This window comes from Labeo rohita, chromosome 2, assembly GCF_022985175.1.
Source record: "Labeo rohita strain BAU-BD-2019 chromosome 2, IGBB_LRoh.1.0, whole genome shotgun sequence".
NCBI classification, from domain to species: Eukaryota; Metazoa; Chordata; class Actinopteri; order Cypriniformes; family Cyprinidae; genus Labeo; species Labeo rohita.
This window is the reverse complement of record NC_066870.1, coordinates 32,185,566-32,201,812: the sequence shown is the minus strand read 5'-3', so window position 1 is coordinate 32,201,812 and position 16,247 is coordinate 32,185,566. Positions and strand designations below refer to the sequence as shown.

Genomic DNA, 16,247 nt, shown 5'->3' with positions numbered 1-16,247 from the left:
AAAAAAAGAAACAATAAAAATGTACTGACCCCAAACTTTTGAACGGTAGTGTAGATAGAACGATAAATAATTAGAATGACAGACAGAACGACTGAACGATAGATAAATAAAACAGATAGAACAAGTAAATGACAGATGGACTGAATGATGAACAGAACAATAGAACAACAGAATGATAGATAGATAGATAGATAGATAGATAGATAGATAGATCTAGACAATAGAAAGAACAATTAAACGACAGAACAATATTATTATTACTATTAATAATATTATTATTACTATTAATACTACAATATTACTATTATTATTACACAGAAAAATAAAACGACAGAACCATAAAATGACAAAACGATAGGTAGAATGACAGAATGATGATAGAACGATAGAACGCTAGATGGATAGATAGATAGATAGATAGGATCAATTTTTCTATCCTTTCATTTTGTTTTTCTATCTAGCATTCTATAGATAGATAGAGCAATTAATAGGATGACAGAACGATAGAACGATAGAACGATAGAACGATAGATAGATAGATAGATAGATAGATAGATAGATAGATAGATAGATAGATAGACAGATAGACAAGCCATTGGCTTGTGTTTTACACCCAGTCACCTTTTCACGTGACCCCAGAGACCTCGATAGTTTGGTTCAAGTGTGTACGATTAGTGTCTGATTACTAAACCATGCAGGTAGGTTGATCTCTAGGAGCAGGATGGATACCCCTGTCATAGGAGAACCGAACCTGGATGTAAGTTCAAGTACTGTGAGAACTCTAGACCCGCGTGTTTGTACCCGGTGAGCTGGGTCGGTGTCATTCCAGCAGGGCTCGCTCCTGTTCGCTGAGTCATGCATCAAAGCAGCTGGCTCAATACATCTGTCAACACTGATTCCGTTAACCTGACACGATCCTTGTCTGAAGTTTACCAAGACATGTTATTTACAGTACAGCGTCCAGAGCCTTACAGCACACATGGGCATTCACGCAAACTTTGCTGGGAAAAAAAAAAAACAGTCAGACTTGTAAAACTGATTAAATTAATGCTAATTACATTAAATTTTCCTAAAAGGAACAGCAAAATAAATAAATAAACACTTAGCAATTCCAGTGGCAGGTTGATGGCAAATATTGATTATACAATATACTTGAACAACTTGACTCTACATGAATTTACTAATTAGGTACTAATTATCCAATCACGCCCTGTGTATTAATATACTATTCAACCAATGATTTGTTTATCATGCATCATTTCAGCTGTTAAAAGTATAGTGCCAAACATGCATAGACATGACAACATTTCCAGTAAGTAAATATAGTGAGCAGCTGATGGTTTTTAACAGCGCACTGTGGGAATTTTTAGGATGCAAATGTAACACCGGAATGAACCTGACAGCACTAGAATCGGATGAGTCCCTGGGCAGTGCAACTGAAATAATGATTCAGACGCAGCCTTTGAGCTATAGGTATCTTGAAAGTTCTTGATAGTCTATGTAAATTGTCAGCAAATTTTAAAATTTCCTTAAACAATACTTTTCATCATTAAAACATGCTATGGATATAGGAACCAAAGCACCTGGTTGCTGCACCACAATTAAAAGATTTACCATAGTAATCATTCTGTAGTTTCAGCCAAAACACCTGATTGACCTCAGATCATCATATTGTTTTAAAAACAATATGGAACAAAGTATAGTAAACAAAAAGAAAGTATAATAAACAAAAAGTTCCAAAGACCACCTATGATTTTACAGTAAAACAGGTGCATTTACCATAGCTTTGAGGCATCTCCGTTTACCATGGTACATAGCAAAGCAGGGACATCATCATTAAACATCATCAAGGTGACACTTTCAGTTTTGAACAATAGCGTTTACAAAAACCGCTCTTTACCAAGATGACAAACGTCTGCACATGGCGTTCCCACTCACCTGTAGCAGGTGTTTCCGGTACCCATTTGAGCTGGCCGATCTGACGCACCTGAAACGCCGTTTTCACCTCGTGACAGCTGTGAGCGTGCGCGGCGGACAGTGTCGCGAGCTCCACCGCGAGCACCGTAATAATCCAGCTGACATTCACGCGTGGCATGACGGCATTTCAGTGAAGAAATCAGTGCTGTGGAATTGCTTGATGATCAGAGACTGGCTGCAAAATGTGCAAAAAGAAAAGAGGAGAAAGTCGCCTGTGTTGGACTTTCACATGCTGCACCGGCTGTAGTGAGTCCTTCCTCCCCAAACCGAGAAGGGAAAAGCGCCGCTGCGTCCCGTTCACTGAGAGTGTCACTGAATTCATTCAGCATGTGGAATCATTCAGAAATCTCTCTCTCTCTCTCTCTCTCTCTCTCTCTCTCTCTCTCTCTCTCTCTCTCTCTTACAGTCAGAGTTAAAGCTTTACTGACGTGACTGTTAGTCTTACAGTAGTTGCAAAACATAAAGTACTTTATTGAAGTTTTAATTAATTAATTAATTTGTTTATTTATACACTACCAGTCAAAAGCTTTTGAACAGTAGGATTTGTGATGCTTTTTTTCTTCTTTTTGTGAAAGAAGTCTCTTCTGCTCACCAAGCCTGTATTTATTTGATCCAAAGTACAGCAAAAACAGTACCATTTTGAAATATTCTATTTGAATATATTTTAAAATGTAATTAATTCCTTGATTTCAAAGCTGAATTTTTAGCATCATTACTCCTGTCACATGATCCTTCAGAAATCATTCTAATGATTTGCTGCTCAAAACACATTTATGATGATCATGATGATGATGATGATGACGATGACGATGTAGCAGAGTAGAACAGCTGAGTAGAATTGTTTCAGGTTTCTTTGATGAATAGAAAGTTCAGAAGAACAGCATTTATCTGAAATAGAAATATTTTGTAACATTATAAATGTGTTTATTATCACTTGTGATCCATTTAAAGCAACCTTGCTAAATAAAAGTATTAATTTCTGTGTTTTTTCCCCAAAAAAGAATATATACTCACTCTAACCTTTTTTGGTCTATATTGTTACAAAGGCTTGATAAATGCTGATCTTTGGATCTTTCTATTCATCAAAGAAAACAATGTACTCAACTGCTTTAAATATTGATAATAATAATAAATTGTTTTGAGCAGCAAATCAGTATATTAGAATGATTTCTGAAGGATCATGTGACACTGAAGATTGGAGTAATGATGATTTTTAAATATTTTATTGTATATTTTATATGTTGTGTTGCTGTTTCGTGGCTTACTTTATTGGCATGATTGCAGTCTAACACTGCAGTGGCAACAACGTACAGTAATATGCACTGTACATTATTGTCACTGCAGCGTTAGACTGCACTTCGCAAAGCATAATTCAGTCATAGATTTCCCTCAACTATTTAAATGGCGTTAGTGAGATATTCACAGTATGATCCGGTAACAATCTAGTAATTCTGAAATCATGCCAAAACACAACCTGCCCCGTGTGAGGATCGAACTCACGACCTTCAGATTATGAGACTGACGCGCTACCTACTGCGCTAACGAGGCTGATGCGGAAGTAGAGGTAAGCTTTTGTAACAACGCTTCTGATTGGCCGATGAAAGTTCATAATTATTTTTTGGCGATTGTGATTGGTTTTGAGAGTTTTTAAAAGCAGCTAGAACGAAGTCATTTTCGTTTTTACATGTGTTCTCTACAGCAATCGTTTTATTGTTAGTGTTTTAATGTTGAACCACACTGTAACTGACTACTGCTAATATTTCTGTAAAATCAATTCGTTATTTAAAATTAAAATCACCCAATTTACTGATATATTTTCTTTTTGTTTTTTTTTTTTTTAAGTTTGATGTCAGATAGCGACGCGGTAATCTGTGTTCACAGGTTAGATGCTTTCGTGATAAATTGTCTCCCTCTGGCGGACTATTGTTTGCTCACATCAACTCTCAGCCAGAAATTTGATTTAGCAATAAATATAATTTAAGAGAGTAAGTGCACAACAATAAATTTTGTATGAAACAGCATACTGCATGTGTTTGCTACTAACTATTCATGCAAACTTTATTTATATATCTTATATTCTTTTCCTTATGCCCCTCGCAGCATTGTACATAATGTTTTAAACTGTATTTATATTATGTATTTTGCTTAATTGTACATATTGTCGACATGAGTTATAGCTTTATATAGCGTATATTGTAATGTTGGAATAATTAACAATTCAGCGAAATAGTCTGGTCTAATAAACTACAGTATCAGCTTCAAATCTTCAACTTTTCATTGCTGCTATTACGATATGTGATTAACTGTATTGTATTATTTCTTAAAATGTCATCTTTCTATCATGTTCTCATCCCCGATTAGACAACAAAGATCAAAGTCATAAAGTATAGCCATACCGTTGCTTCATATAAAATTATTTTTTCTTTTATCTATCTATCTGTGTCTCGTGTTAGAAACACTGGGATTCAAAATCAGGCATATCAAAATTAGGATTAAGCAGTGTTTATGGAGGCCAATAGAAAAAGACGCTTATAAACAGCAGAGTGGTAATATACAGGATCGACCAGTAGGGGCTCTCCAAGACCATACTTTTTTTTTTTTCTTTTTGGAAGACATCAGTCTTCAAGACTTCCACAAAAGCCCTCTTTGGGTTTACATACACAGTATTTATACAAAGTGAAAAATACAAATATATACAAAAATATTAATATAACGTAAGCACATAGATAAATAAAATTATTCTTATATTCTAAAAATATTCTATGAAATTATATTGCATGTAAATTATAATAAATTATAATTATAAAAAGTTATAATTATAATACAAATATACTTTTAAAACTAAGATCACAAATACAAAAATTATATACAAAAATAAACCATATATAATAAAATAATGCCGATATTTGAAGAGTTTGTTTGCAAAAACATATAACTCCGGTTTTTTTTTTTAAAAAAATCATGTTTTTTCATTGTGCATTCCAATTAATCTCAATCAAACTGCAGCTGGGTTATTTATTTAGAAAGTAAAAAACTAACAGCTAACAGCTAACTAACACAATAAAAACATCATTTTTGCAAATATAAAAAAATTTTTGCAAATAAGCTCTTCATTTTTTCTCTTCATCAAATTGTTCATTCTTCAAGTTTTTTAAGGCGGCTTAATTACTTATTATTGAGAGATATAGAATTACAACCAATATCTATATGCATTTTGTAAGTAGTCTGCTATAGTGTTATACATCTTTTTAGGATATCCGATGTAAATCAGTTATGTTGATATAATATGTTTTTTGGCCATATAAATATTAGCATGTGCGCCAAATCTGAAGTGTTTTTCCCCTCCTTGAGTAGCTTAATATTCTGCTATATCATATTTTATAAGCCATAAAAGCCATAAAAAATATAAAATAACTTTAAATAAATAAATAGATAAATAAACAATACATATATACTATAAAATACATATAATTAATTTATAAATAATATTATATATTTATTCTGTCTTATTGTGAGCATAAAATATCCTTTCCAAAACATTTGGATGGACTTTTATTTTAAAATCGTCCGTCGTCAGTTCAACGCAGTTCACACAGCAGCGTTTAAAAAACCGTCCTGCGCGCACACGCCGACTCAAACAACTCTGAGGCGCGAGAAAGCGTTTGGGTTCTTCTCCTGAAGTCCCATTCGTGGAGTATAACAGCAAATCTGTCGTCCTCCACATATTCGATCAATGGCTTTCATCATGATGAAAAAGAAGAGGTTTAAGTTTAAAGTAGATGTGGAGGTGGAGGAGCTGTCATCTGTCCCGTATGTGAACGGAGTTCTGTTCTGCAAGGTTCGACTGACGGACGGAGGCTTTTCAGATGAGTCTTCGAGGTGAGACAAATGCAAATCAATTATGTATTTTATTTTACTTAATTTTTTTAATCTTATTTCATAAATTTGGACATTTTTATACAATTATTTAACATTTAAAATGTTCATGTAATGTTAAATTATGTTAATAAATTTGTTTCCGTGGCTGAATAGGTTGTATGCTATGAGTGATTAGGAACATCAAGCCTTTTTAATCTTGAAATAAGTGATATATAGCTTCCCTGACTAATTGTGAATGAGTTAGAGATGACTAGAGGCTTTTTGATGTTCATGTGCTGTCATTTTCACTTTTGGCTCAACTAACCTAGACTCGTTTAATGAAATAGTGCAGATCGTTCTTTATAAGGAGTAACGTGTATTTTGGTAGGGGCCAGGGGGCGAATGAGAGGGGCTTTGCTCTACACTGAACTCAACAGGTCGGCAAAAGTGGGCAGTGTCTGATTAGCAAATGCTTTCCTTCCTCTAACCGTCATGGCTGGACTTGCTGTGGCAACAGTGTGCATTTTACAAAACGGTTACATTCCATATCTGTCGGAATGCCTGACGTTCCTCCTCATAAACGCCACAGACGAAGGTTTACTGGGCATTATTGTGTGATTTCAGGACAAACAAGGGAAAAGCTTTTTGAACAGCACAGTACAGTACAGTACAGCCCAAACACGTACAAAACCAGAAGGAAGCAGAAATATTCATTACGGAAAGCACAGTCTTTCACAACCAGAACAAATATGACATAACAGACACTGTAACAAACTAATCCTCTCCCTGTAGACATTTCTGTAATGTGCCTTCTGATTCAAATCTCCCTTGACAAATGCCTTTTCTAAATCACTTTCCCTAATAACAGCGCTAATGACAGATCTTATAGAGAATTTCTTTTGTGTTGGGGCGAAGACAGTAAACACTATATACCGTTTGTATTTGTGAAGTTTTTTTTTTTTAATTTAAACTTTCTGTCTGTCTCTGTCTTTCTTATCTATCTATCTATATATCTATCTATCTATCTGTCTGTCTGTCTGTCATTTTATCATCTATATGTCTGTGTCTATCTGTCTGTCTGTCTGTCTATCTGTCTGTCTGTCATTCTGTCGTTTTATCTGTCTGGCTGTCATTTTATCATCTGTCTATCTGTCTGTCTGTCATTCTATCTATCTGTCTGTCTGTCTGTCTGTCATTCTGTCATTTTAACTGGCTGGCTGGCTGGCTGTCTTTCTGTCATTTTATCATCTATCTGTCATTCTGTCGTTTTAACTGTCTGTCTCGCTGTCTGTCTGTTTGTTTGTGTCTTTCTGTCTGTCTGTCTTTTTGTCTCACTGTCTGTCTCGCTGTCTGTCTGTCTGTCTGTCATTCTGTCGTTTTAACTATCTGTCTCGCTGTTTGTCTGTCTGTCTGTCTTTTTGTCTGTCATTCTGTCATTCTAACTGCCTATCTGTCTTTCTGTCTGGCTGTCATTTTATCATCTGTCTGTTTGTCTCGCTGTCTGTCTATCTATCTGTATGTCATTCTGTTGTTTTAACTGTTTGTCTGTTTGTCTGTCTATCTATCTGTCTGTCATTCTGTTGTTTTATCTGTCTTTCAGTCTGGCTGTCATTTTATCATCTATTTGTCTGTCTGTATCTGTCTGTCTGTCGGCCTTTTTATCTGTCTGTCGTTTTATCTGTCTGTCTGTTTCTCTACAGTATCTACATTATCTTTCTTGTGGTTTCTTCTGCAGAGAGCCAGTTCTTGTGAATTGTGTTAAATGGAAGAAAAGATTCTCCTTTTTATGCAAGATGAGTGCTAATGCGGGGACAGGCGTGTTGGATCCATGCGTTTTCCGGGTATCTGTAAGAAAGGTATGATTTAACACTCTAATTCTTAAATGCTGCTCTAAACATAAATACTTGAGTGTGTTTTTGTGCGAATGTCGTTGGACTGGGTGAGGTTTTTGACTCAAATTTTGATTTTTTTTTTTTTTTTAATTTTTGATTTTTCAATTTTTTTTATAAAGGAGCTCAAGGGTGGAAAGACATTTGCAAAGGTAAGCTCAGTTTATCCATGGATTATGAAGACTTTTTCTATCAGATCACTGGCACTGATACACTGTGTGTGTACCACACAGCTTGGCTTTGCTGATTTAAACTTGGCTGAGTTTGCCGGTTCAGGAAGCACCACACGGCGCTGTCTATTGGAGGGGTACAACACCAAAAACACGCGTCAGGACAACTCTATGCTGAAGGTGCATACACACACACACACACACAGACACACGTATATAGCAGAACAACTTACTAATGAATATGCACAGTTGTCCCCTTTGTCTTAAGATCACATGCCCTCTGTATTTTATTCTTTCGTTTATTTATACCATAAACATGCTGTTGCTAGGGGGGCGGGTGAGGGGCGTGTCTCCTCAGATCTGTGTATGGTGTTGTGTTACTTCATGTTCCGCTTCATGTGGGTTATGTGTGGCATGCTCCAGCCTGCGTTGAGCTGTGTTTTCCAATTCACAACCCCCACCTAAGCCTAGAGCTGTTCACAGCGCCCCCAGAATTCCACAACCCTGTATCCTTCCACCTCCGCCTGGAGCTCTGCAGAGAGCACCCAAAATTCCACAGGCCTGCACATTTATAGCTGTAGAGAGCCACACACATGACCAGACCCTTTTAACATGCGTCACTGCAGTCTGTTAACAGTCAAACACATATGCGTTGTTGTATTTATACGTTTATTATAGAAACAAGCCATGTGATGCATCACAGTTGTTTTACAGTGTATAAGGGACGGGGTGTTTTTTTGCAATATTTACATTCTTTCTTTTGCATCTTTTATGTTGGGATTGCTGGTAATTGGGCCCGTCAAAACAATAACAGCCAAAAATGGTTCTCGCAAGTGAATTATTATTATTATTATTATTATTAAGAATGTTGTGCGTGTTGTGTTTGTTGTTGTTATTAATAATAAAAAAATCAGTGTAAAGAATTATTATGAAAAACACATTATTAATATTAATTACTATTGTTATTATAATTATTATTTATAATAATGAATTGCATATGTTGTATTTTAATTTTAAAATTATATTTTAAGTTGTAATTGAGTTCAAAAGCAGAAGTAACAATAATTAAAAATTTGTTCTTCATTTTCAGACAATTAAACATATTAGTATAAGTAAACTTTTTAATTTTTCAAATATTGGGTTTACTGATAAATGTCGTCATTTGTTGGGACCTTAAAAGTAACACTCAGCAGTAGTACTCACATTAATAATCATCATCATTATTTCAAAATAGTAATATATTTAATATGATATATTCAAAATATTAAATATGAATCAAAGGTAGATTTTAATTAGGGCTGTCAAACGATTAATCGTGATTAATCTCATACAAAACAAAAGTTTGAGTTTGCCTAATAAATGTGTGTGTACTGTGTAATTATTAATGTATATATAAATACATTTATATTAAAAAAATAATTATATATATATATATATATATATATATATATATATATATAAAATATAATAAATACATATACTTGTAAATATTTCTTACATTTATGCATGAATCTGTTTGTATTTATATATTCCCAATAATTACACACAGTACACACACATATTAGGCAAACTCAAAGTTTTATTTTGTTTGTGATTAATTGTGATTAATCGTTATTTTTTATGTTAATTGATTAATTTGCGTGTATATTGTGGCCGAGCCAATCAAATTTCTAAAGCTATGTTTATATCCTTCATGAAAATATAATTTACCAAATAATTCTCCAATATCTGATGTATTTAATGTTTTAAGGGCACGGTATTATTGAAATATACAATCTGCTATATCTTATACTGTATGTAAATATTCACCATTTCTCTCTTTCTCTAGGTGATAATCAGTATGCAGCTAATGTCGGGTGATCCTTGCTTTAAAACGTAAGTTGTCTCTTAATTTTTCTTTTATTATGAACATTTTAGATTTCATATTCTAATTGAAATCTGCATCATTCTTAAAAAAAAAAAACAACAACTGCATATGTTTTGACTGCTGGTCTCCAGTGTGACACAACCTGGTTTATTTAAGTGTAACAAGTGAGATAGAAACACCTTGCTGGTTAAGCAGTCTCGGTGGCTAAGTTTTGCCAGAAGACTAGTACCAAACCAGCTCTCAGTAGGATTGTCGCTCATGTCACAGAATAACTCAGCAGCTCAGAATGTCCTTGAAACTGTGCAACAATAGCAGACACAGCTGCCATGATGCCTTTGTATTTGTTCGCGTGTCTCTGCGTTTTTATGTAGCGAAATGCGTTTAGTCTGACACCACATGAAGACAGGAAGTCTGGTTGAACCACTTCCTGGTGATGCTTAGTCAAAGCAGAGGTGATACAGATGCAGAAGTGTTTCTTCTTTTTCCTTCTTCTTTTTTCCAGTGTCTGTAGCTTGAGTCCTCTAATTATTAGTTAAGGTGGCAAGTTTACACAACCATTCTAAAGTAAGCAGTAAGGTTTATGTTTGAAAGTAATTCTGTTTTCATTCAATTAAATTGATCAAAAGTGACAGTAAAGACTGAAGAATTCTAAATAAGATGTATCACAGTTTTCACGTGTTAAGCAGCACAATTGTTTTTAATACTGTAAATAATAATAAATGTTTACTGAGCAGCAAATCAGCGTGTTAGAAAGATTTCAGAATGGCTTCAGCATTTTACAATGGAAAATGTTGCATTATTCAACACTCGTAATAGGAAGGTTATTAGTAATAGAAAATTACATTTACTGATTCTTTTTTCAATGCTTTATCTGTTCATGTTGCTGCTGTTTTTATTCAGATAGACTAGTGTTTAAAGCTGTTTATAGCTGGTGTGGTTTCAGACTGGAGTATTTGTGTGCATGTGTTTGCGTGAATGTTGAAATAGTTGACATTTATCCTGACATTTAAAGGGGGTAATATTTCTCATCTCACACTGCACCCAGAATCAGTGAAAGGTGTGCTTCCTGTTATGTAAGCGAGCTGGCATGCAATCTCTTATTAAAACAACACATGCAGTGTTCTGACAGTGGATTAGCAACTGAAATGAGTGACAAATAAAACACCATGAAAAGACTTGTGTGTTTTTACAGCCACTTCTATCGTCACAGATGTATGAATCATGCTCTAGTGAGAGCTGTATCATCCCTTCACCGTGGATGGTTGTCAAAAATAGTCATACGTACACATAAATCAAAGCGTTTGGTGGTGTTTCCCGGTGAGTGTGTGTTTGCGTGGCCTCCAGAAGTGTTATCGGGGGGTTTGTTTGTGTGGGAGTGCTCATACTGCGCCTCAAGTGCTTTTAGCTCTGACTAGTGCGTCATAGTTTTATGTCACTGTCAGTTTTAGAAATGCTAAACTGAGAAAACCGTGAAACATTTAATGCCAGATTAGTACTTTATGGATTAATATCCCTCTCAAATCTGTGTTTTATAGATTATTTCTTCTCTAGAAATAAGATTGGTTCAGCTTGTTCAGCTTAGAATAATTCACTTTCAGTCATCATGTACTCAGCCTTTTTTTTAGACCTGTATGACAGACTTTCTTTTGTGAAACACCAAATCAGATATTTTAATGCATCCATTCTTTTTTTCTCTAAATATTAAGGCTCTTAAGTAAAGAGTTAGGATTTTAAATAATTAGGATTTTAAATAAATTAGTTTTAATATATACTACCAGTCAAAAGTTTTTGAATATTTTTAAAGAGGTCTCTTCTGCTCACCAAGCCTGCATTTATTTGATCCAAAATACAGCAAATGCAGTAATATTGTGAAATATTTTTACTATTTAAAATGACTGCTTTGTATTTAAATATATATTTTAAAATGTAATTTATTCTTGTGATCAAAGCTACATTATCAGCATCATTACTCCAGTCTTTAGTGTCACATGATCCTTTAGAAATCATTCTAATATGCTGATTTGCTATTCAAGAAACATTATTATTATTATTATTATTATTATTATTATCAATATTTAAAATAGTTGAGTACATATTAGAATAATTTCTGAAGGATCATGTGACTGGAATAATGATGCTAGAAATTCAGCTTTGAAATCACATGAATAAATTATATTTTAAAATATATATTAAAATAAAAAGCAAAACAGTTATTTAAAATGGTAAAAATATTTTATAATTTTACTGTTTTTGCTGTACTTTGGATCAAATAAATGCAGGCTTGGTGCACAGAAGAGAGAAAAAAACATTAAAAATATTACTGTTTAAAAACATTTGACTGGTAGTGTAGTTTTGTAAGAACATTACTGTTAGTAAGTTAATAATATCATATTGTATATTATGTGATTTTGTATATGCAGGAGTCTTACTTTGATGATTGGCTATGTTTTTGTAAGTTTATGTGTTTTTCATAGACACATTTTTGACTTTTCCAGGCCTCCATCCACTGCAATGACCATTGGTTTTCCTGGAGAAATAGAGACATGTCTACATGAGGACAGAAGAGGAGAGACACAGAATACAACTCATATCTGTACAGGTACCGCCACAATATATACACAAAATCACTCCCTATATACCCTTCAAGTTTGGAATAATAGTTTTTTTAATGTTTTCAAAAGATGTCTTACTCACAAGCTGTATATATTTGTTTAAAACTGCAGTAAAATACAGTAATCTTACAAAAAAATACAGTAATATTGTGAAATATTATTACAATTTAAAATAAGTACTTTCTATTTCTATCTATCTATATTTAAAAGTGTAATTTATTTATTGAAATAAAATTGTAATAATTATCCCAAATGTTTGATTGGTAGCATATGTTGTTTTTTTTTAAAGGACAAGTAATGTCTTATGTCCAAATGTCCAAAATGATGATAACAATCCAGTTTTTTTATCTTCTAGAAAACCCAGGAAAAATTGGCTTCAGTCATGGTTCTGTTCCAGATGAACTGGGAAAGAGTGGCCACTCAAGAACCGCCAGTTATGCCAGCCAGCAGTCCAAGTTTTCTGGTCTGTTCATTTACATTAAATGTTATGCTTTTTATTCTCTTCTATGGCTTTTTGCATTATATTATATTGATAAGTCTGGACATTCTTTTAGGCTACAGCACAGGTCACTCACGCTCCTCCAGTCTGACGGAGTTCTCTCATAGGAGGAACTTGTCTGTGGGCAGTGCTTCCACTGGGATTGGTAGCCTACCAGAGCCCAGTGAGGACAGAGAGTCCCGCACACAGGCCTGTACACCTTTACCCCATCACTTAGTCACACCGTCCCACAGTGGGATCATAGCCAACAGGTAAACGTTTGTGCATTAGCTCTTCCTGCAAAAAATTTTTTAGTCATGACATTAACAAAGTGTATGTTTGTATCTCAGGCACCCTGTAAAGCAGGACTCGGTTGAGTCTCAGCTAAAGCGAGTGGACGCTACCAGAGTGGATGCTGATGATATCATCGAGACAATCCTACAGGGCAAAGATTTCAGCCGCAGCATACTGGATTCTAGTAATGAAGGTACTATTAGACAGCACCCTGATGCATGCAGCATTTACAGTACAGTATATGTAAAACGGATCGTTCTAATATGTGACCTTGGACCACAAAGTAGGATGGGTATATTTGTAGCAATAGCCAAAAATACATTGCTTGGGTCAAAATAATTGATTTTTCTTTTATGACAAAAATGTGTGGCATCACGCCGACAGAGTCCGCTCCCACCATAGTTGATTGACATGAGCATCTTACCTCAAACCTGTCAGCTATTACAGTCCGACCTCCATTGTTTCGATGCCAACGCAGGGATGTAAGTTAGACAAGAATGGCGGGGTGAGCAGAGCTCATTTGCGTTTAAAGGAACAATCCCTCAGAATGGGATGATTTTTGCAGAGCTCATTTTGACAAGGTAAAAAGGGTGTTGTTTTTACACAACCACTGAGAATTTTTAACTGAAGTACATTACAGACTTTTCATTAAAACCCTAAAGATTCATATCAACTTGTGGAAAATGGATATCCGAAGACCCCTTTAAGTAAAGATCATGTTCCGAATATATAAGAACTTACTTTTTGATTAGCAATATGAATATTGACAACTTAAGGTGACTTTTCTCAATTTTTTTTTTTTTTTCCCACCCTCAGATTCTAGATTTTCAAATAGTTGTATCTCGGCCAAATATTGTTGTATCCTAACAAACCATACATCAGTGGAAATTGATGGAATGGAAATGGAAATCAGCTTTCAAATGATGTATGAATCTAAATGTAAAAAATTGTCCCTTGTTATGACTGGTTTTGTGGTCCAGGGTCACACATGATTATTTGCTGTTCAAGAAACATTTCTTATTATCATCAGTGTAGAAGGCTGTGCTGCTTATTTATGTGGAAACCGTGACATTATAAATGTCTTTACTGTCGCTTTTAATCAGTTTCGTCTGAACTAACAAAACACTTTACTGGATACAGTAGCAAAACAGTGTTTCTAAGGGTCAAAGAGGATGAAAAATAATAATGGAAACTAAATTGCTAATAATTGGCTTAACAATTTAAGTGGAATTTATGGAAAAAATATGATGTAGTTTTAAAAAATTCACTAGGACTAAGGCACACACACACATACACAAATTATTAAATCTCCTTTGTATATTTTGAATAGCGACCTCCCTGCAAACATGTTTAAATTTAAACATTATTTCCATCTCCCTAACACGAGGCTGTGGAAACACGCATGGAAACATGGTATATGACCAGCTCGAACACACACCTTCACATCGCCATGCACTGTATTCCACTTTCCCATAGCAGGCACTAAATGCATTCACAAGACAAATTCAGAATAAGGAAATTCTGAGTTGTGTTTTACCACAGATGCACAGCTGCACTTTAATATGCACCACATTGTGGCTTTGTAAGATGAATGTTTACTATGGTTACTACCATCTCCAACAAACAGATGGTTAAATTTCCCCTCTTCTCTCTCTCTCTCTGACTCATGGATAGACCTTGGAGATGGCAACTTTAAACTTACAGTTGCCACAACATCTTTTTATCACATGAGAGGGATGTTTTTGCCCTTTTTATCATCCACCAGTTGATATGAGTTAAGCTTTAGCTTTTGCACTAAGACTAAATAATGTCTAAATATGTATGTATGTATTTATGTTGCAGAGGAGGGTTTGCGACTATTTGTTGGGCCAGGAGGCAGCACTGCATTGGGCTCTCAGCACACCAGGTGAGATATATTATGTAACTTTCACTGCCGCAAGGTCAACACGGCAACTGGCACTGTCTGCTTATGCCGTCCTTGTGTGATACACGGTCATTGTGTTTTGCATTATGAGACGTAGATTATAGAGAGGTATTATGTTGCATGAGCTCTGACTAAATCATAAAATTGCAGACTATTGTAATGTAATTCTGTAATGTAATATAATGTAATGTAATGTAATATAATGCCGTCTGTCTCCTTTTTTCCATCATTCAGGGTTGGTGCTGGAGCTTTTGAACAGGTGGTTATAAAACGCTAGACTGAACGTCCGTGGGGGAAGGTGATGTAATATCCTGTGTCAAACGAGGGGACAGCAGTTGTCTTCGATCACAAGTAGCAGTTCTATACTGGGCTCCTGACAAATTCATGGGCTCTAGGAATTTGTGGAATCACTGCTCCCCCTAGTGGTAAAGCTCTGAAGACAAACAGAAGCTTTGCTTTAGCTCAAAGTAACAGGAAATACTTGGCTTGGTATTGGTTTACCAAAAATAGTTGGTTATAGTTCACACAGACATTTAAAAAAACACTTGGAACCACCGGTGGAACTGAAAAAGCATGTTACAGTTTTTCAGGACTATTTTTTTTATATGTAAAATTCAATTTTTTTTTTTTTTTTCAAAACCACTGACACGGACTGATGCACTTTGGACTTTTTATTTGATGTTTCCTTGTTTAGATGCTGCTAATTTGAGAAAAAAAATCAAGTATACTAATTTAAAGTATACTATTGATTACAAGTATTTTTGTGAGACCACCCATAAAGGTAGTCTAAATGTTACAGACGTGCTGGTTTAAAAAAAAAAACTGTATAAACCGTAAACAGTTGACAGCTAAGATGGACTGTACTGTCTGTAGGAAGTTGTTTTTTTTTACTAAGATCCCAGGATCCCAGTTTAGTGTTTTCACCATTTTGCACAGGGATGGATGCTGCATTTAGTGGACTGTTTGTTATAATAGCATAATGAAAATTAATTTTACAGGCATTCCTTTTCAGGTAGAAGAAATGCAGAAGATCTGAGCTAGGATTCAGGATCTGTTTTTGTTTTCTCTCTCTTTTTTTTTTTTTTTAATGAAAGGGGTTTGTAAATGTGACTTATTTTATAGTTTATTAATGCAAACATTTGTTTGAAAGAACATGCCAATTTTAAAATCTAATAAAA

General features: G+C 34.7%; 2 protein-coding genes and 1 non-coding gene across 4 annotated transcripts in view; 1 reads left to right on the top strand and 2 right to left on the bottom strand.

Annotated features, from left to right (window-relative positions):
• gpc5c (glypican 5c) overlaps positions 1 to 2,278 on the bottom strand; it is a 151,525-nt gene extending 149,247 nt beyond the window's left edge. For both annotated transcript variants that reach the window (XM_051095746.1, XM_051095753.1), the window contains exon 1: positions 1,939 to 2,278. In XM_051095746.1, coding sequence (XP_050951703.1) covers positions 1,939 to 2,095 — 157 coding nt within the window. In that variant the 5' untranslated portion in view covers positions 2,096 to 2,278. The remainder of the gene's footprint in view (positions 1 to 1,938) is intronic.
• A 1,174-nt stretch (positions 2,279 to 3,452) lies between these two features.
• Positions 3,453 to 3,525, bottom strand: trnam-cau (transfer RNA methionine (anticodon CAU)). The gene has a single exon. It is a non-coding gene; the product is annotated as a tRNA-Met (tRNA).
• A 2,045-nt stretch (positions 3,526 to 5,570) lies between these two features.
• Positions 5,571 to 15,959, top strand: eeig2a (EEIG family member 2a). The gene is made up of 11 exons (XM_051095090.1): positions 5,571 to 5,856; positions 7,571 to 7,691; positions 7,847 to 7,876; positions 7,958 to 8,074; positions 9,723 to 9,769; positions 12,257 to 12,360; positions 12,729 to 12,836; positions 12,928 to 13,123; positions 13,202 to 13,338; positions 14,988 to 15,051; positions 15,304 to 15,959. The coding sequence occupies exons 1-11, from the start codon at positions 5,711 to 5,713 to the stop codon at positions 15,344 to 15,346; spliced, it is 1,113 nt and encodes a 370-aa protein (XP_050951047.1). The 5' UTR covers positions 5,571 to 5,710; the 3' UTR covers positions 15,347 to 15,959.
• The last annotated feature ends 288 nt before the right edge of the window (positions 15,960 to 16,247 follow it).